This window comes from Artemia sp. Qi Xiang Cuo, chromosome 10 (genome assembly GCF_049724085.1).
Source record: "Artemia sp. Qi Xiang Cuo chromosome 10, ASM4972408v1, whole genome shotgun sequence".
In the NCBI taxonomy this organism is placed as follows: domain Eukaryota; kingdom Metazoa; phylum Arthropoda; class Branchiopoda; order Anostraca; family Artemiidae; genus Artemia; species Artemia sp. Qi Xiang Cuo.
The window spans coordinates 56,306,769-56,329,509 of NC_142803.1; the positions used below are offsets into that span (position 1 = coordinate 56,306,769).

Genomic DNA, 22,741 nt, shown 5'->3' on the forward strand with positions numbered 1-22,741 from the left:
GCAGGGCCAGATAAAGGGTGATTGGAGCGATTGAGACCCGAACTGCCATCAAAATGAACATAATTTTTTTCAAAATTGCGGAAGATTTTTGACAATTCCTGTAAGCGTCACTCCTGGAGGGAGGTCATTTTTGAGGCTAAAACTAGTAAAAACGATCTGATACCAACACTGAATCAGGAATAGACTAATAGTTCATCAATATGCCGGTTGAAAGTGAAGATGTAAGGAAATTAGATTTGCAATTTTAGAGGAATTTGCAGAATAAAATCTTATAAATATTTAAATAGAAGTGTTCATATTTGGTGATGTAAATTTATATTCAATAAATATTTTTATATTTTCTAAACGGAAAAAAATTGTTTATTTATTCATTTATTTGTGCTTGTATAAATTTTTTCTTGAAAAGGGGATCCATATTTTTGTTTTTCTGGAAAATGGGTATCTTTGGATTTCCTGGCCTGAAAAAAAAACGATCTAAATAGGTCACAAGTTTGAAAAAATAAGAACCTAATTTTGGAAAAAAAAAATATGGGAGTAATGTTATATTTATGAGCATATGAGTAATGATGCGTGTGAGTAACGTTATATTTTCAGAAGAATAAATACGTCCTTTCCGCCTCAGTAGTGGACCTGTCGTTTTTCTTATATATGACGCATGTAAAAAAACAACAGAAACATAGCTAAACATAAAATACCAAATGTAATGAGTCTATTTACAAAAGGCGTTTTCAGCAGTTTCACAATACATAGAGGACAGAAACGTAAATCAAAAATTGCTCAAAATCAATTAACTGGATCATTAAACGAGACAAGATCAAGAGGACGACCTGAGAAATGTATCACAAGGGGTGAAAATGATCAATCTAAACCATCAAATGTGACAAGACCAATCCAAGCAGATAAAGCAAAGGGCATTTAAAAAATATCCGAAGTAATGATAAACTAAAAACAAGAAATATGTGGTTAGAATACTTGCAAATACGACGATTATCAACTAGTCAAAAAAGAAAGTGAATAATAAAGAAATATGCGGTTAATATATAAGCGGCAGCTAAGATTAAAACGACTCAAAAACGTAAGTGAAGAACAAAGAAATATGGGTTTATAAGATAAGTGGCAACGAGAATTACAAAGAGGCAAAACGAAAGTGCAGAACAAAAAGAATATGGTTACAAGACATGATACAACGATGATCCGAACGAATAAAAAATGAAAGTGAAGAACAAAGAAATATGTGTTTAGAAGATATACGACAGTGAGAACAAAGAAAAGTGAAGTTAGAGGATAAGTGGCAGCGAGAATTATAAGCGTCAGAGAGAATCAAAACATGTCAAAAAAGAAAGTAACGAACAAATAATTGTGTGGTTAGCACACACGCGAAAGCGAGCATCGGAAGATGTCAAAAATGAAAGCGAAGAACAAAGAACTGTGCTTTTAGAAGACAAGTGAAAGCGAAAATCAGAACGAGTCCAAAATGAAAGTGAAAAGGAAAGAAATATTACATTAGAAGAACACCACTATCGAAATCTTAGACGCCAACAAACTGTGGCGCAAAACCGAGTACAAACCTAAAAGATGCCATAAACGACGCAAGTGTTAATGACAAGTCATGGGGACCCTTCGATGTTGTATCAATCAATAAATCAATATCTTTATTGCCCCAAAAAACACAAAAGGGTTTAATATGGAGCAAATGAAGACAAAAAAAAAAACAAAAAAAAACACACACAAAGAAAAATATACTACCGAGAACAGATTCAAATATTTCTATTAACACATAGCTGGAGGCAGGGTGTTTTTCCTATCACGCATAGAAAAATAGGGACCGCGACGCTGCTCAGCCACGGTTAGTGACTGAGTTCACCCGAAGGCTAACACTAATCTTTTGTTTCTAGCCCATAGGGGTACACACAAGAGAAATTTCGCGAAACGAAAATATACGGATCTAATAGTTCTTTTATCAGTTGTAATAATAGTTCAATCTCATAATAGTAATATCAATAAAGTAATATAATATCTCATAATAATATCAATCTAATAATAACTCAATCATAATCAGTTGTAATCTAATAGTTCAAAATGGAGTCAATGCAAGCACACAAGGCATCGCAAAAGCGTTGTAGACACGGGCGAGAATACGCCTGCTGTAGCAAGCTTTACAGCAAACTAGCACACCAAACGCTTTTCAAAGTTTCTCACTTAGATGAGAGATAAGAGATCCCCTATCGGAAGACCGAGATACTTAAAGCAAGCAGATAACTGAACACTCTGATTTCTTAACTGTACGCATCAAACATCAGCAGCAGATTTGCCGAAAGTAAGGACCTCGCCCTTCGAAGCATTAAAATTAAGACCAATTCGCACCCTGTAGATAGGGGCCTGAAAAATGTAATTTTCAGGAAAAAAAAAACTGCCATACACAATTCTGAAAAACCAGTGCTTTATAGAAAACTAAGCTTTCTTGGACTTTTTAGAGAGTTATAATCATATTTCAGAGAACTAAAATTATATGCTAAATTTACTTATTTTATGACCGGTGAAAAACTGTTGAGAGCCAACCAACCAAGTTACTAGCCGTGACATGTTCCATGTCTGAGCCAAATGAGATATATAACTCAAGGTTTCACTAAAGAACAAAAACATAGATTTACGACTCAACTTTATTACCGCTCTCTTTATACTCAAGATATGACTCCCTAGAGAATATTTCCAATAGAATTTCCATTAACTTGCCAAAACGAACTAATAAAATGTTCGTTTTATATATATATATATATATATATATATATATATATATATATATATATATATATATATATATATATATATATATGCCGAGGAATATGCCAATTGCCCTCGAGCTGCTTTCGTTTCGTTGCGAGCCGTTTTCTAAGTGATGGTGTTATATGATCACCATAAAACACCATTTCTCTTGATGCATACATTATTATTAAAACTCCTTTTATAGAGTTTACATTACTGCTAGCACAAGTCGCTCCTCGCTTACAGCTTGTAACTACGAAGTGCGTATAGCTCTAATTTAAAGATATTTTATGTTCGGCAACTGCATGAAGTGATCATGTAGGAATGACTACTCAGGTAGGTAAAACCTGGCCGATCATTATAAGGAAATCGGTTTATCTTTCTTTGAGGGAGGGGAGAAGGAGGGATGAGATACCGGAGTGCAATGTCGGTCAATCTTATTTGTGGTTCTGGGGAGGTGATACAGCGCTTCTAACCAATATCAAGGGAATACCATTCCCTTTGTTTGCAGGTATAATTATACAGTGATTAAATGATTAAATGATAAAATATATATTTTGGGACCTAGTTTTTCAATTTTTCGTCTTTCGCTTCTTTGCTTACCTGGGAAAAATTTGACACACACAAAGACATGTGTTTTGGGAAGGCGGTCAATTTCGAAAATATATATATATGTGAATTATCCAAAGAATATAGGATATATATTTTTTTAAAGTTTTGATCCGGAGAATGGATACGCACTCGCACTTTGTTTTCTATGTGATGAATTGTACGGACAACGAAGACGAAGAACGAAAAAAATAATTAAGAAGACGATTAGACAAGGGTAGCTTAACATAAGAGGTAGTAACAATAATAAAGGGTGTGTGTGTGTGTGTGTGTGTGTGTGTGTGTGTGTGTGTGTGTGTGTGTGTGTGTGTGTGGGTGTGTGAGGGGGTGCATGGGTGCGTGTGTGCGTGTGTGCGTGTGTGCGTGTGTGCGCGTGTGCGTGTGTGGGTGTGTGCGTGAGTGGTTGTTTGCGTGTGTGCTTGTGTGCGGGTGTGCGTGTGTGAGTGTGTGAGTGTGTGCGAGTGTGCATGTGTGAGTGTGTGCGTGTGTGCGTGTGTGTGTGTGTGTGCGTGCGAGTTTGAGTGTGTGTTTGTGTGTGTGTGTGTGTGTTTGTGTGTGTTTTTGTGTGTTGTTCTGTCTGTCTGTGTTTTCTTTTTTGTTTGTGTCTGTTTTTGTAATTGTGTGTTTGTTTGTGTGTGTGTATTTGTGTCTATATGTATGTATATATGTATGTATGTGTATATGTATATGTGTGTATAAATTGAAAGCGTAGACAAGGGCGGTCAACGAATAAAGTCACCTTTGAATAGTTAAAAAATAGGCCAAAACTGTCACACACTATCATTATTCGTCTTTAAAAAATAATTTCCGAGTATAGTGCATTTGGATATCATATTACTGCACTTTATGCTTTTTCTACATTTCTGTTTTAGTCACTTTTGTGTTTTTTAAATCTGTAATGGCAGAAAATTAATCTTTCAATAGTTTAGATTAATGTTTCAAAAGCTAATCTAAGAATTTCTGTTCATAATACATTAAATCAAGACCACGCTCGCCTCCACTTCAAATGACCAATAGTCATATCATTACTTGAACATAGCATGTAACCCATTGGAATACATGTAACCCTACAACCGACACAACCAAAACTGAAATAACAGAATACCAAAACTACAAATGAAATAACTCTACAACCGACACAACCAAAACTGAAATAACTGAATACCAAAACTATAAATGAAATAACTCTACAACTGACACAACCAAAACTGAAATAACTGAATACTAAAACTACAAATGAAATAACTCTACAGCTGACACAACCAAAACTGAAATAACTGAATACCAGAACTACAAATGAAATAACTCTACAACTGACACAACCAAAACTGAAATAGCTGAATACCAAAACTACACATGAAATAACTCTACAACTGACACAACCAAAACTGAAATAGCTGAATACCAAAACTAAACATGAAATAACTCTACAACTGACACAAACAAAACTGAAATATCTGAATACCAAAACTAAAAATGAAATAACTCTACAACCGACACAACCAAAACTGAAATAACTGAATACCAAAACTACAAATGAAATAACTCTACAACCGACACAACCAAAACTGAAATAACTGAATACCAAAACTACAAATGAAATAACTCTACAACCGACACAACCAAAACTGAAATAACTGAATACCAAAACTACAAATGAAAGAACTCTACAACCGACACAACCAAAACTGAAATAACTGAATACCAAAACTACAAATGAAATAACTCTACAACCGACACAACCAAAACTGAAATAACTGAATACCAAAACTACAAATGAAATAACTCTACAACTGACACAACCCAGCTTCTCGTTTACTTCACTTTTATGTTAACCAGTTTTCTGTTCTTTCTGTTCTTCTATGCAAAACAAGTTTCATACAAAACAAGCCAGATTCCATCTAATCTATTTCGTAAGCAAAACGTGGCAATTTCATTCATTTCGACAGATATTCTTCGGTTTGGCTATTTATCACAAGCAATCTCTTATTACATGATGCGTTTAAGGTACGTCCTTGATCTTTTTTTCGCGTCTGACTTTAGTAAGAGATCAGATGAATCCTTAAAAACTCGCAGCGACAGAATATAATAAAAAAAAGAAACAGCACATTGGGGGTCTTTTTTCACGCTTTTTGGTCATGTATAGCCAGTGTTTTGCACTTCTTATTCCTAGTTAATTCCTAGTTTTCGCGGTATCCACGGCGCCGGTTTTAACTTCGGAGAGACAAGCGGTTCAGGGAAATCTCAAAATTTTTAGGTCAGCATCATATTCATCTATGTTAGCAAATAATGTCTAAAGAGCAAGTTTGTTATCTATTGTGTTTTGTTTTAAACCCTTTCTGAGGTTAATGTTAAGTTTTTTTTTTTTTTTTTTTTATTTGTTTGGTTATTCCTCCTCCATATCATGCTGTGGCTTTTAGAAGGGATTTGTTTAATAGTATTTTGTTAATAACTGATACTAAATCAATAGAATCAAATATAATTTGTTACAAAAATAAATGAATCTATATTTTCTGTTAAAGGTAAAATTATACAAGCAATGATCCCTTTGGTTCCGCGCACCAAATACTTTGGTTCCGAGTTGTTTTTTGTTTCCCCCAAATACTCTTCGACTCTGAAAAACAGAAATGATTTTGCCCTTGATCGGTATTAAAGGACTAACCGGACACTATTTCGGCTGAACCTTTGGTCAGTGCGAAAATAGGCACCAGTGGGAGTTCACAATGATTGCTGGCGACCCTATTGGCAAGCAATAAAAAAAAAACGCTACGAAGTAGAGAACAGCCAAAACTAAAGAAATAACGTTACCAAGGAGGAAACAGTGAAAAATTAAGTGCCTTTCTGAATTCTTTTCCGAGTGATTTTTTTTTTGGTTTCGTGCTGGAGGAATGAGACTTATATATAAAGGAAGTGAAAGTCACCTTTTCTTTCTGTTTTTATTCAGAAATAAAAAACAAAACAATTCAAAGTCCTTTCAGTTACAACTGTTATTCGCGATTGATTGGCATAGAAACAACAGCATTGAATAAAAAATGGGACGATTAACCTTAATCATGCTAGGAAATAACCTTGTTTCCAACATTTAGATTGTCAGTCAACAGTCTTTGAAAGAATGACGTAGTTTGGTTTCCTTTGTTCGTTCTATCGAAACAGAAACAAAGAAACGTTGAGGATAGAAATTTTCTTGTCATAGTATTTGCTACAGAATATTAATGAAATATCTCCTATTATATTGAAAATTATAAACCCTTGTTGGGCCTATCATAGTTGCAGTGGTAGCTGCAACCTAGTAAAAGACGAACCACAGTAGATGGTATTCGTCATGTAATGTCCTATCAATTGTGGAGACAAATCAGAAGCAAAAACTGTTAACATCATTTTATTTTTTTATTGAATGCACGTTTGATACTGCTTGAAATATGGGTATTCTAAAAAGTTAATTACAAAAAACCATCCTGGTAGTAATCTAAAACTAGTCTATAATTACTTAAGTGATTGATTTGTTGGTTTTGAAAGGTTCCTTCATTCGGATTTAAAAATTCTTGTCTTTTTTTACTGATTTATTACTTTTAATGTATTTTACTTATTGTATTCTTTTGTCTATGCCGTTCTTTACTCTTCAATCCAGGCAAAGTCAAGTAAAAAGGTGCAGAATAAACTAATGCAACTTATATTTTCCTCTAAGTTTTATGATTAACTTTATGACTTTGCCGGGTAACACTAAATGGCGCACTTTTTTTTCTCACCATATTTTTACTTTCAATTCATTATACTTATTGCATTCTTTTGGCTAAGCAGTGCTTTAATCTTAGATCCAGGTAAAGCATAGTAAAATAGGCATTGAATAAACTAATTCAACTTATATTTTTATTTAGGTTTTTACAACTAAATTTATGACTTTGCTGGGTAACATTAGATGCCTTTTTTCCAAAGACAAGTTTCGTTTCCTTCTCTATCAATTTTCCACTATATATGGTTAAATTACTTAAAAGAAAAAACAAACTAGAAAGTAAAAAAATATTCAAAAGTGAAAGGGTAAAAACCTAAAAGGATAAAAACGAAATTGAAAACTTGACTTACGGTTAAGCCCAAGGTCGTGGTAGGTTAGGACGGCCGGTTTATTTCTTGGCCCTTGAACTGCGACAAGCACCGTTCCATGGGAAGTTTCGACTCGTTTTTCGTCATATAATTTCTCATTTTTGGCCAACGATTTTCCATTCACAGAAATAGCTGCTACTGCTTTGAGCTCAACATCATGGTTATCAGCAGAGACTCCTCTGAAAGGAAGTCAAATAACTGCATATATAATTTAAAAATGAAAACGAAATGAGCAAGGTCATATTTCCAAAAGGCCAATGTAGGCTGCAGAATGGCAAACCTGGTGGAACCTACTTATAGATTTTAAATACAATTTTATGTATGAGATGTGGCACCGCCGAAAAATTCACTTTTCAAAATGGAGCGCATAATTTAGGCGAGACAACTGGAAATTTCGAAAATCCACAAAAAAGTGGCTACAATTTTAGTCCGTTGACTGAGGCCCAATATAAGAGCACCATTGCGCTCCACACAGAATATTAATCTTCTAACACCTTGAACATAGCTAAACAGCATTATTCTCGCTCTTTTTCTTGGCTGAGTTTTGTGGCTGAACTATCGGGTGTATTTGGTTTGAGATGCCAAGCATGACGTATCATTTATTTTTTTTACACAGAAATATTCTGCCTACCGAAGATTAGAGGCAAAAATATATATTTATGGCAATACTACAATAAGTGAGGTTTCATTGACGGTTTTCAACACAGATTAATGCTCTTGAATAAACTCAGCACTTTCCTTCTTCAGTTTCATTTATCTTCAGTTTCATTTATCTTCAGTTTCATTTATCTTTATTTAAAAACAAAATACATAACATTCCTGCCAGGAAAGCACAAAAAAGATATGCTTGGCTAGGGCAGGACATTAACTAATACTAGTTAAAAACAAACAGAAACAACAAATTAACTGAACGTATGAAGCAGAAAAATAATCAAATAAATCAACCTATGCTTTTAACTTTAAAGGAAAAAAAAGAAGAATAGAGAAAGCAATAGGGAACGAGAAGAAAGGGAAAATAAAATGGAGAGAAACAAACCTGGAGGAGGACACCCCTTAACACTTCTTCTGTAACACTTCCAAAACAATGCAATCAAATTGTATTACCATCTTTTTTGCATTGTGATTTTTTCTTCAAGACTCCACCAAAGGGAATGAAGAACTGGTAAGAGAGGAAATTCAACCGATTTCAAATAATTTTAATAAGATTTCAAAACTACAAGTGCAATTAAAAGTACAGCGTTATCCATCTACTACTACTATTAACAACTCAATGCAGCACAAAGCCGCTTGATGTCAAAACAGCTGCGCACGCTCCTCCTCCATCCAATTGGATCTTTGCTCTTTACCCCCTCCCAAGAAGTTCCAACTTCCTTTAGATCCTTTCTTACAGCCTCTTCCCATCTCATTCTGTTTGGCCCTATATGGCCAAACAGACCCTTTTTGTTTGGCCTTATATGGAAGGCCGAAAAGAACAATCTCCAGCACTCTGTCACCCTTCACCCACAAAATGTGTCCTAGCCATGTCAACCTTTCTCTGATTACAGCCCTAGAAAGTGGAATAGAACCACATTTTTCGTACAGCTTGTTGGTTGATTTACTGTTAGTCAAACGGGTAACCAAAACTATCCTTAGACAATTCCTCTGAAAAAGATCTAACAAATCCCCCTTGGTTCTTGGTTTGCAGACTTGTCTGCCTATTCTTCCAAACTTTTTTTCAACTGTGAAAAAACACCCCAAGCTTTCGCTATCCCACTTTTTACGTTTTCACTACATCCACCATCTTTACTAATAATACTACTCAGGTAAATGAAGCTATCCATTTCATCGATCTTTTCGTTGGCCGACATCACCTCTTCAATACATTTATTCTTAGCCTAAGCGACTTAGTCTTCCTAACATATTTTTGCACCCTGAACTCTCAAAATGTCCAAAAAAACCGTTCATGGTGCTAACTTTTTTTATCTAAGACACTCACATCTGCATAATTTAAGGGACGTTTTGGCGTGAACGGATGTTGTGCCATGCTGAGCTTAAGAGCTGTGGCTATCCACGCCAAAATGATGGTGACGAATCTTTGTTGAACAAGATCATTCAACAAGCCCATCTTCCGCCAAAACGACTTCTTCATTATGGTTTCATGAAGACTGCTTCCTTCACTAGGCGGTATCCAGATAGAAGATATAACAAATATTTTTTGTGTCAGTATTGCAGTTGGCAGCAGAAATTGGAACAGGCTGCAGGCAAGTCCAAGGCCATTTAAGAGAGAGGTCAAATGGTAATGCAAAAGGGTCATTCCATAAATTCACAGCAAAATCCCGTCAGCACATAGTCACCAATTTTTTCCTTGACTTTTTCCCTGAACGAATTCATGAAATGATGACGTTTGCCCCAAACTGGAGTTCGATCGGTGGTTTGGTTCCCGAGTTATGATTTTTAGAAGTTTCGAGAAAAAGTAAAAAACAAGAAAAAACGTGTTTACTTAAAAAAAATCGCAGAAAATGTCGGGATAAGCCCAACTAAGATTTCAAAAGCTGCTTTCATATCAGAAAAGCATGCTCTTTCTGCTGGTATGAAAGAAAATTATAAAATATTGGAAGCAAATGTTATCCAATCACACTATTTTCTATCTGAAGAAGTGGGAGCTTTGTTCAACAGTACTGCGAGAGCACTGTTGAACAAACGACATCTCTTGAGTTTGACTGTGACGTAAGCCGGTCAGGTAATCACGCGAAAATAACATCCGAGGTAGATGGAATCCACGCCAAAACACCTATCATCATGATGGGCTCTATTGTTGAGCGAAGCCATTCATGCCAAAACGTCCCTTAAGTCTAGGAGAGCTTTACCTCCCACTTGATTCCATGCTCTCCCATGGCCTTTGCCGTGTTCCTTAGGACCTATCAATACCACGTAATTCAAAGCTTAAGTTTCAATATCGAGATAGTGATTTACCTAAAATTTCAAGTTTCTTTGGATCCAATCTGAAGGTACAGAACAACTTAGTTTTCAACAATGTTTATTGATTTTCAAACAGCGAGAGGTTAGCATACAGAACACAAGGAGTCTTAATTCAAAGATTTAGTCGCCATGAAGGCCCTTCCTGTTCAAAAATGACACTAAAACAGTGAATAATAATCGAGACAAGGCAAAAACCGGTATTCACAATCTATGTTTAAGATTTCTAAGGTAAAGATTCCTTACGACCTTTGAAACTGAACATTACAGGTTTAACAGGGTAAAGTCTGGTATAGATAGTTAAATTTATACGTGAGTTTTGCACTATATTTCAAACTAGTTCACGGTAATCAATGTCCACTGACGGAGAGCATGAATGGAACTGACCACTGAATAATGAAAAAATGAACAATAAAAACGAAAAGCTTAAAAAAAAAAAATACTTACAGTAATTGAACAGTATCAGAATACTGAGGAGAATCTAACAACATATAAGCAGGCATAAGACGCGATTCACTCATATCGACTGCGTTCATTCAAAAAGTGTTTATGTAACATTTTTTGCAAATGTAAAGATTTCCTTTCAAATCCCTCAAACAAAACAGGTTCTATCGACTAGTTCCCCCTAGGGGAAAATCTGTTTTCCCCTATCTTATTTGGTTCCTAAGACGTTTACACTACACAACAATAACTACAATAACAAGGAGGTTGTTAAACACTACAATAACAAGGAGGTTGGGGCACAATATTAGTTGCACTACATAACAAGGAGGTTGGGGCACAATATTAGTTGCACTACATAACAAGGAGGTTAGGGCACAATATTATTTGCGCTATATAACAAGGAGGTTGGGCCACAATATTAGTTGCGCTACATAACAAGGAGGTTGGGGCACAATATTAGTTGCGCTACATAACAAGGAGGTTGGGGCACAATATTATTTGCGCTGCATAACAAGGAGGTTGGGTACAATAATAGTTGCGTTTGTGGCAATCCAACCTCCCCCTAATGGTTCCTGATATAACTCTAGAAAATATACAATATGTTTCTATTAATCAAATTATCATGTTTCCTTCCATTGTACCCCCCTTTTTAAATAATATTCTATCCAACAAAAAGAGAGAATGATTTTCACGTGTCAAGAATGCAGTGAACCCGTTTTTACAAATAAGACCTGACACAGCAGGAGGATGATAAACAACAATGAAATATATTACTTAGGACTAATGGTACTACTCTTTGTTTTATAGTGTTTTCTATAGAAGAGCCAATTTAATCCAGTGGTACCCACAATAGTTACGGTAGCAACCATTATATTTGGAAAGAATGCTGAATGAAGAATATAATGGTATAAACTCTTTTTATTATAGCTTTTTCTTCTCAGGAAGAATTTGTATGTACAATTACCACAAAAACAACTCATTGCAGCACAAGACCAACTGAGGCCAACACCGCAGCGCAAATCAATATCAGTTTTTTGGGGTATATTTAACTCGAAGGCCATAATTTCCTGAAGGCTTTACGACAGGCAGGTTAGCAACGTAGTCCCTAGAGTCAAACAAAAACCGAACTGAAGGAAAAAAAAAGGATAATCACAGCGAGAGAAATAAAAGGAAAGCACAGCGCAAATATTTCGATTCCGCTCAAACGTCCTCAGTGCATAATTAATAATAATAATAATAATAACATTAATAATAAAAAAAAAACCGATCAAAGTCCACATCATAGTGTTGTTTTTTTTTCAAGGTTTGTCTTTTTATATTGTCCTGTTGACTTTTATCTGTATTTTCTATTCTTAATTCTTCACTGAGGATGGTTGACCAGAGATCTCGACTAAAGTTTTCGCCTTGTATTCTTCTTCTTATTCACTGGTTGTGATTATCCTCATTATTTCTTCTTTAAAATTTTTGATTTTGTCATTATTTAATCCACTGCACTGTCACAAGTTGGACATTGCTACTAGTTGTCACTAGTCACTTTGTCACTAGTTGGAGATTAAAATTGTTTCTGTCGCAACTTCGATGGTTAACAAAATCTACCTTTTACCAACAGCCAAAAATTATTAACAGCAAAGGGAAAAAAATGCAATTTTTCAGTTTGCCTTTTCTTACGTAAAATTCCTGTTGTGTAACATACCACATTTTGAAATGCCGCAGTCGATACAAGCCTGAAACTGGAAGTGAATTAAACCAGAACCAAAACTGAACACATACTGAACAGAACACTTGGTCAACCAGAAACAAAACGCATATACCAGAACAAAGCGGGAATCCGATCAATGAATATGAAGCCTTACAAATTTTTAAAAAACATTAAATATGCAATAAATAAGAAATAAGGCGAATTAAGAAATGAGGAAGCACAGAAATAAGGGCGATTGAGGAGGATGTTTTCCAGGGGCAAAATTTGCCATGGGAAAGGGGGGATACAGCTTTACCCCCCCCCCCTCTACCAGAATTTTGACGAAATTACGCCCCTAATATTTCCTGATGTCATAAAATTAGGTTTACTGACTATATTCGTAAATACAAGTACGGCAAATATATCAAATTGTGATTATCACAGGTTAAATGTCTGTATTGCTGTTTTATTTTTTCCCAGTGACAGGGGCGTCAATTAACCCCCCCCCCTCCTATTTTAAAATAACATTTTTTGATGTTTTCATTACAAGAAGTTGTCTTTGCATCAAAAAATTGAAAAACGCAAAATTGGCCTATCCCTAGATTTTACAGCATAATTTTTCTCTCCCCCTCCCAACTTGTTCATGAATTGACTCCCCTACCCAGTTGAATTACAACGATAACTACAATACCTATCATACGAATGGATAAGGGCAAATAAACTATAAACTATGAACTATAAACTGAAACTACACATAAACTTTGAAAAGGATAGGGCAATGTGTAGATTTTAAAGATAGTGAATTGCAGAAGAATAACTGTAAATGGAACGTTTAATTAAACGTTTAAATAACCGTCCTCAGCAAAACAATTAAAGTAGGAAAGACTATAATCTAATAAGATTAGATAATTTTAATATATAATATAATAATATTATTTTATAATATAATAATATTTTTATATATAATTATATAAATATCATTAAATTTATTATATTTTATATTATATTTTATATATAATATTATTCTATTTTATATCTAATATTTGTATATAATATAATAATATTTTTGAATCTTAATAATCTTAATATAATAAATCTTTTATTATAATCTTAAACAAAATTTCCTTATCCCACCAGCGCTGAAACTGAGATTTAAACCTCTTTCTTTAAGCTTTTGTATCAATTTTGATCATTCCATTTTCAATCGTTAACTTGGTCTGTTCAGAGAATCATAGATGAAATCCTCAGAAACTTAAAAAGCCATTTACAAATAGGGCCTTCGTCATACACAAGCAACGCAGTGGCTATTTGTTGCTTGAAGGAGGGTGGGCAGGCTCCCTGCATTAAGTTGAATAATTAGGACGAAATACAAAAAGAGTTACTTTTCTATCCAAAAAGACCCACGAAAGACCAAAAAAAGCAAAATTTACATACAAAAAAAAATATGTATTTTAACATTTCATCTAAAATATAAAAAAGCAATTTTTTTTTATACTCGAAAAAACTAAATTTTTGCTAAGACCAAAGATAAGGACCGTCAAATATTTACTACAATCACTTAAGGACAGTTATCTGCGTCACGAGCCACCCCAAACTTTTAATTTTCCTAGAAAAATACGTTTTTCTTGGAAAAATTCTCATTTTACCGATTCTTAGACAATTTATAGCAGGCATTTGTTTTTGCGCTTTAGTGCATTTGGGGATAAAAGTGTTATTTAGAACTTTAAATTTTCTATTTTCTAGAGTTTAACGGCGGGGGTGGGGGGGGGGGTGGGTTGAAACCAAGAGCCAGACTTAAAAAGCCGTCATAAAAGGAGGCAGGAATTCTACAGATTAGAGCCCCTATGAAATTTAGAAATTATATGCATGTCCTTTTCAGACGTTCAATAGCAATAACCTCAGAAATAACCTTTTTTTTCCCTGAGCATCCTGAATGTTGGCCCTTGAATTTACAATCATGAAAGAAGAGCTTAGTCAGGCGGCATGGAAACGGCTGCAGCAAAGATAAGGACCATCAAATATTTGGAAAATATTTCACAACCCACCCATAGTGGGTGGGTTGAAACCAAGAGCCAGACTTAAAAAGCCGTTATAAAAGGAGGCAGGAATTCTACAGATTAGAGCCCCTATGAAATTTAGAAATTATATGCATGTCCTTTTCAGACGTTCAATAGCAATAACCTCCGAAATAACCTTTTTTTCCCTGAGCATCCTGAATGTTGGCCCTTGAATTTACAATCATGAAAGAAGAGCTTAGTCAGGCGGCATGGAAACGGCTGCAGCAAAGATAAAGACCATCAAATATTTACTACAATCCCTTATCTGCGTCACGGACCACCCCAAACTTTAAATTTTCCTAGAAAAATACGTTTTTCTTGGAAGAATTATCATTTTACCAAATCCTAGACAATTTATAGCAGACATTGGTTTCTGCGCTTTAGTGCATTTGGGGATAAAAGTGTTATTTAGAACTTTAAATTTTCAATTTTTTAGAGTTTAAAGGCGGGGGAGGGGGTTGAAACCAATAGCCAGACTTAAAAACCCGTCATAAAAGTAGGCAGGGATTCTACAGATTAGAGCCCCCATGAAATTTAGAAATTATATGCATGTTCTTTTCAGATATTCAATAGCAATAACCTCAGAAGCAACCTTTTTTCCCTGAGCATCCTGAATGTTGACCCTTGAATTTAAAATCATGAAAGAGGAGCTTAGTCAGGCGGCATGGAAACGGCTGAAGCAATATCTATAACCTCATGATTACAGCAGTAGCTGTCGTTTAGCAAAAGGGGAACCTCTTCCCATAGTAACCGAAAATTTTAAATCCTGTTAAAAAAAAATTTACCGTGAAAAAACAACAATTTTCACTGACTTGAAAATGGCAACTGTCATCCATGCCCAATAGGAATATTTTGTAATGACTAAAAAAAATCTTGAAAGTTTTGAGGTTACAAAGAAAGCCTGGAACCCTCAAAAATGGCTGCGAATTAAAAAAAATCACTATTAGACTGAACCCTGAAAAAAAAACATTAGCAGAGGTTTCCAGCCCCCTTTTAAAAACCCCGGGTAAACAAATTTCCCAGTGGCAGCAGCTGTTGAGCCTCGTTTTTTATCATTATTGTAGGTGATGAAAGGGCTCATCTGAACGGATATCTAAGGCACCAGTGCCATTTTCAGCTAAGGAAAGAGATCATGGCACCAGGGATGCACAAAGAACATTTAACTTGAACCGGTAAATTTACCAATTATACCTGCTATTTTCAAGCCAATACACTTCAATTACTGGCTTCCATAGTTTTGTTCAAGCGATTTCAATTCCATTACAACAACCTCCAATTCAGTTAAAAATCTATTGCAATTAAAGGCGGTAAAAGTAGATTAACAAATACAGCAAACATGTCAAAAATTGTGCTTTTAAACACAGGATTTTTTTTAAATTGTGTCCTCTGTAGAACCAACATTTTTCTTGATACATTGAATACCTCCTCGACGCCAGGATACCCAAGCGTTTTCTTCCTTAAGTAGCCAAAATTAGATATTTGTCTATGTTACCTTCCCAGTAGACCATACAGTTTATATCCTTGTCACATAGCTACTTACGATCAGATAATATACGGGTCATCATTGGATAGTAAGGATTTTGGTGTCCTGAAACACAAAAGCGAGTACAATTTGGTTGCAGTGGACACATTCATTTTCAGAAGCTAAATCATTCCTACATCTGATTTTTTCCGTCACTGATTCAAAAGCAGTTTATAAAAGGGAATGCCTTCCTTCGGCTTCAACTACCTTGAGGCATCCGAGTCAGAAACAAGGACAAAGTATTGTTGCAAGGATCAAGTTGTTATCGGTAGTTTAACTTGGAATGTTTCCATTCATAGCCATCTTAAGCGAAATGGCTAGATTTCAAACAAACATGTTGCATGAATAGCTCTCTGAATCTGGTTCATGCTTTCTCATCATATTCATGATTAATGGGATAAGTATAGATGATGTGACATTCCTATCTCGGATTGAACTCTAATTGTCAGTTCTTCAACGGGTTGAGGCAATGACACTAGTTCCTTTGGCAGGAATTGTTTGGAAATGGCTATATCTACCCTTTCAAATGATTTGAAAAATAGCAGAGGACCCTTAGAATACAACGGTCTGTCACTAGTTGCGAGTTTCAGCATGTTCAATTGTTGCTAGAAAGAAACCGTGTTCGTGGAAAAAATTGGAAGCTAATTAACTGCTTCTAATAGCCAACAAATTCTAATGAATATTAGAGCTGGCTATATCAGGTTTTAAGTGTGTCAGTGACGTGTCTTTCTATCGGTGACGTCTCAGTGCTTGTCGTTGTATCAGTGATTTGTCCGCGACATTTCATTGTGACGTCAATCTAGTCTGACCATTTTCGGCAAATCGTATTTCATTACAGATTCAAAGCTAAAAAAAAACAAGTAATTAAAATTAACTGACTGCTAACTTATTGCTTCTAGTTAAGCTGTTAGGACCTTGGCCACGACTGAAGTAATAACCATCAGCTTCTTTGAATGTGATCCCTATATTAAGGTGCAATGTACAATCACAGAATTTAAACCTTATTGGTCCTGCTTGATCATCGATTTCTATGACTTCTCCCTCAGTAACAACAACATATTCCCGTCAAATCCTTCAGTTAATTGTCTTCGTCTGGCACATTTGAGAGGTTAATTGCAAGAAACGGACAAATAGAATTACATTATCTTTTATCTTAGAAAAAAGATTACGATTCATTTTCAATTTAATTGAAAAACAGATGATTAGAACTCAAAACTTTCAAAGCTGAAAGAGTGCCATCACCATTGCACTGCGATAACTAAAAAGCTAAACTTAAGGTTCGGCGTTACTTCATCTCTACGGGGCGACTTTGACCGTCAATTCTCATTCTCAGTAAGAGAGTCTTATAGCCGCTCTACTAGAGTAACTACTTGATTTATAACACATGTGTGCGTCCCCTGCAACAGGCGGGATTGAAACTGAGTCACAAATGTTGCCAGGCGTGGCTTTATCCCCTAAGTTGTTACAAGATGAAAATATGCATGTCGATCCGGAACAGAAAGCCGTTGCAACTGTACAGGTCAAACTCGAATCCCACCACATAGAAGGACATCATAATCATTATACTGGGGCAACTAAAATTATTTATTTCATTATTGTCGTCGTGTCATTTTATTATTACTACAGAGCGACTCAAAATTCGATCTCCCATAATGATTCAATTAATGGAGAGCATCCCTATATGGCACAACAAATTGCAGTTTCTGCCTCAAATCAGCGAAATACCAACAAATGACAATGCTAAGATGACCAGTTGATTTACTTTGGCTAAAAACGAGAAAAATATTTAGGTACTCTTTTTTAGCAATAAAAAGATCCCGCTCCAGCAAAAATTGTTGCTATTTTTTGAAGCGAAAGATAATTTTGGCTTAAATAAAACTATCAAATGAAAATTCTGAAGTAGCCAATACATTTACAACAATCAAAAATTTATTTATTTACCCTTCCAGTTCTTGGAACCACATTACCTCGCGGCTGCACATTTGCTCCTAAACATGTATACAGTACATATGACAAGAGGGTATCTTAGGGGGCGGGGCATTAGCCACGAAAACAACTTTATCATGTCCAATATTTTCGTGAGAGGCCCTCCGCATTCATAAAGAGAGGGTAGATTGATTTACCCCAATAGCCCCTTTATCTTAAAGCGAGTAATGCTTAGATTAAACATGAATATCAAGCTTAAAATGAAAAAAAAATATTTTCCTATTGAAGTATAAATGAAACTTAAAACGAACAGAAAATTAAATAAACAATCAATGGAAACAAACATACAACAGATATTAACGTAAATTAATAAATAAATCTTAAAACGAGTGAAACTTAAATTGAATATACAAATCAAGTTTGAAACGAACAAAAATCACCACAAACAAGAGTTTGGGTATGACCTCCTTCTCTCACTGTAAAAGTCTAAAACCTACTGCGTTATTGGCGCCTTACTGAAAACCAATTTTATGACAAGTATTTTTTTTTTTACTTATATTTAAAATAAACATTAAAATTATAGTAACATTTTGAACTGATGAGCTCTCAGCAATTACTATCATTATACATCAAATATTCAGTTTAATTTATTAGCTCTTTTTAAAGTTGTTAAAGACGAATATACTTTCCCTACAAACAAGGGTTTGGATACTGCCTCCTTTCCTAACTGTAAATAAAAACCAAATTTCCAAAGACCTAATTTCCAGAACTTAAAAGTACGTTTAATAAAATGGGTGTCTCAAAATTTTGATTGGATGTGTTTAGGGAAAAGCTGGGCATGAGAGGGGGGCTAGTTGCCCTCCAATCACTTTCTAATATTAAAAAGGGCACTAGCCCTTTGAATTTCCAATCGAATGAGATCTTTTTGAAGTTTCTACGACAACGCCTTCTATAAAAACCTTATATTCCCCCAGGGTATAACTTAAAACCCTTACCCTGAGGGTTGTGGGGGAGTATCCTCTTCAAAAACACATTTTCTATCTGGAAATCAACTACGCTGAACAAAACGGCTATCTCAAAATTTTGATTGGATGTGTTTAGGGAAATGATGGGCGTGGGGGTCTAGTTGCCCTCCAATCACTTTCGACTATTAAAAAGGGCACTAGCCCTTTGAATTTCCAATCGAATGAGTCTGTTTTGAAGTTTCTACGACAACACCTTCTATAAAAACCTTATATGCCCCCAGGGCATAACTTAAAACCCTTGCCCTGAGGGTTGTGGGGGTGTCCTCCTCAAAAACATATTTTCTATCTGAAATTCGACTACGCTGAACAAAATGGCTGTCTCAAAATTTTGACTGGATGTGTTTGGAGGAATGATGGGCGAGGGGGGGGGCTAGTTGCCCTCCAATCACTTTCGACTATTAAAAAGGGCACTAGAACTCTCGATTTCAAAACTAATGAGCCCCCTTTTAAGTTTCTATAACGACCCCTTCCATATGAAGTGCCTCTGGGGAAAAAAAAAATAAATAAATAATAATAATAAAACATTGGAGCTGTATGGCCTTTACTATAGGGAACGCTATAGCGTTGCCTCTGATTATGCAACATGGGTACTGACAGGTTGACAGCTCCACTCATGTTGCAGAACTAATTTGAATACAAAATAAAAGATGACAATCATATGCTAATCTGCGCAAAATAAGGGATAATGGGAGGGGCGTTCCCTCGGTTATTATGAAATAAAACATTTGGAATTACTAGGTGGCTAGATTTGCAAATTTACAAAATGCTTTCAGGAGAGCATTAGTTAAATATTTTCAGACAGACATTCATAGATATTTATAATTGCATACACACATTTATGAACATTTCTGTTCATTTTAAGTTTAAACGCTGCTCATTTACTTTCATTTGAAAAAAAAAATTATTAGGTGGATATCAAGCTACGTAAAATATTGTCTGCTTTCCTTTTGCGTTTCTTTCCACTTGACATACCAGTTCACGGCAGAGACATTAATATGCTCGCCGGAATTTCATCATTTGCTTTCAAATATTCTTTATTATGAATAGTACGTGGGTTGGTCGACATAAAACGAACTTGTTGAAATAAAAAGTTCCAAACTTCACTTTTCGAGTTTTGAGCAGATCCCTCAAGAAAGCAAAACTACCTTTCCATACAAATGAACAAAATTGAAACTCAAGGAAAGGGGGGCTTTCTTTTCCCAAGACACTGAAAAGTGTCATTCTTTTTCCAGGAGAGTGAAAATTTTCATGGTCTGGGGAGAAAAAGGCCAACTTTACAGTGAAAAGGGCGATAACAATGCCAGGCTACAATTTTGTTTTTGCCGACAGGGACATGGCCTGTATTATTAAATGCGAAATTTGTAGCTTAGGGTTCAAGGCTATTTGGAAGCTTTAAGAGTTCACTGTTTTCACGAGAAAAAAAATTCTAAAGCACGTCGACAGAACGGATATAGAAAAAAAATGTGCTACTACGTTATGAAAAATGAGAACAACGAAGAAATATTTGGTAATCAGAGAGCAAATACAAACTTGGGATGAATACTTTTACCTGAGGGGTACCCTGCTACACACCACCTGGTATATATTTCGGAGCACCGGTTTTTCTACCCGACATGGCAAACTTCCATTACACATGACTGGTGCCATCTGATGTACATCTCATAGCTCCGCTGGGTGCACCAGACATGGCACACCTCCCCTAAACGTGGCTAATGCCACGTAGTGTACATCTCGGAGTGCCATTTGTTCCACCGGATGTGGTGCATTTCCACCATATGGAACCGAAGCCAACTAGTGCATATATCGGAGCACCACTTGTTCCGCCAGACATGGTCCATTTCTACCATACAGGGGATGGTGCCCCTTTGTGTACATCTCGGAGCACAACTTGCTCCAACAAACATGGCACACTTCTACGACACATAGATGGTGCCACCTGGTGTATATCTCGGAGTGCCCCTTGTTTCACCAGACTTGTCACACTTCCTCTACACGTAGCTTATGCCAACAAGTGTGCATCTCGGTGTGCCAATTGTTCGACCAGCTATGGTCCATTTCCACTATTTGGGGTTGGTGCCACCTGGTGTACATTTCGGAGCACCACTTCTTTCACCAGACATGGCACACTCACATCACACGTGGTTGGTGCCACCTGGTGTAAATCTCGGAGCGCTACTTGTTCCAACAGACATGGTTCATTTCCACCATACGGGGCTAATGCCACCTGGTTTACATCTCGGAACGCCGCTTGTTCCAACAGACAAGGCAAACTTCTACCACAAGTGGATGGTGCGACCTGGTGCAAATCTTGGAGCGCCACTTGTTCCATCACACGGAGATTGGCGCCACCTGGCGTGCATCTTGGAGCACCACTTATTCCACCAGACATGGCACACTTCCACCACACGTGGTTGGTGCCAAAGGTGTACATCTCAGAGCACCACTTGTTCCACCAGATATGACACACTTCCACCACATTGGGATTGGCGCCATCTGGTATACATCTCCTTGGCACACTTCCACTACGCGTAGGTGGTGCCACTTGGTGTACATGATTTTTGAAAGTGGTCGACGCTTTTCTTATCACTTTTTCTAGAAATGACGAGTAAAAATTGCCTTTTTTTTATCATACTAATAGTTTTGATACTGATAAATATCTTGAGGCAAGAAATATGTGACAAATTGCTCGTTATTGCGAATATAATCAATTATGATATTAATGGCGTAAAAAACCTTTAATTTAAAAAGGACTGAAAAACAAGTTTGTTAACGAAATGAGTACAGAAAAACGCATACAATGTGAAACCACTGCAAAATATTGAAACCACTGAATACTTTTTTTTTACCGTCAGTTCTGACCCAGGGTATGCCCACTTTCATAACCGTGAATACTAGGTAGCACGCAACACGCATGTTACGAAGAGTGCCGTGCGTGAACGGCATTGCGAAAGTATGCCATGCGTCAAGACCGTATCTTGGGGGGGGGGGTTACCCGGTTTGAAACCCCCCCCCCCCCGACATTTTTTGACCGACTCAAAAATAAGTCGAAAATTAGTAAAACCTAGGTAAAAATCAGTAAAATTAGTCGAAAACTGAGTCAAAAATTAGTAAACCTCCCCCCCCCCAAAAAAAAAGTCAAAAATTAGTAAAACCCCCCCTGAGCAAAAATCCTGGATACGGCCCTGCCATGCGTGGCTGAACAGTTGGAACGCCGAGATGTACAACTGGTGATGGGTAGTGGACAATCTACCGGTAATGACCATGAAAAATATTTTTCAGAAAAAAACATTTCCCTGAATCATTTCCAAAACTTCCGGTTCTGAAAAATTCCAATTAATTACGAACTTGTTGAATCATAAGCACAACAAAGCAATTTTGCAGCGTTAAGTCACGTAATCATGGTGTAGCCCTGTAGGCAAATGAGCAGTTGGCTTATCTATCTTTTTTTTTTCAACAACTTGATATGATTAGAATTGGATTCGCTATGCGCACCAAGCGCTTACACATTAGGAAATAAAAAATATGAATCTTAAAAAATGAGCATCTTAAATTAATCTTAAAATGACATATCTCAGGAACAAGTTTACCCAAGCACAGAAAATTATCGGTAAAATTCTAAAAATGGCGTTTTACTGAAAACACTGACTCCAAAAAACAGGATGTT

The 22,741-nt window shown here is 36.1% G+C and overlaps 1 protein-coding gene across 7 annotated transcripts in view; it reads right to left on the reverse strand.

Moving 5' to 3' along the window:
• Window positions 1-22,741, reverse strand: part of LOC148947921 (protein NDRG3-like) — a 230,895-nt gene that overhangs the window by 103,888 nt on the left and 104,266 nt on the right. For all 7 annotated transcript variants that reach the window (XM_089095556.1, XM_089095558.1, XM_089095562.1 and 4 more), the window contains one exon: window positions 7,453-7,649. In XM_089095556.1, coding sequence (XP_088951682.1) covers window positions 7,453-7,649 — 197 coding nt within the window. The remainder of the gene's footprint in view (window positions 1-7,452; window positions 7,650-22,741) is intronic.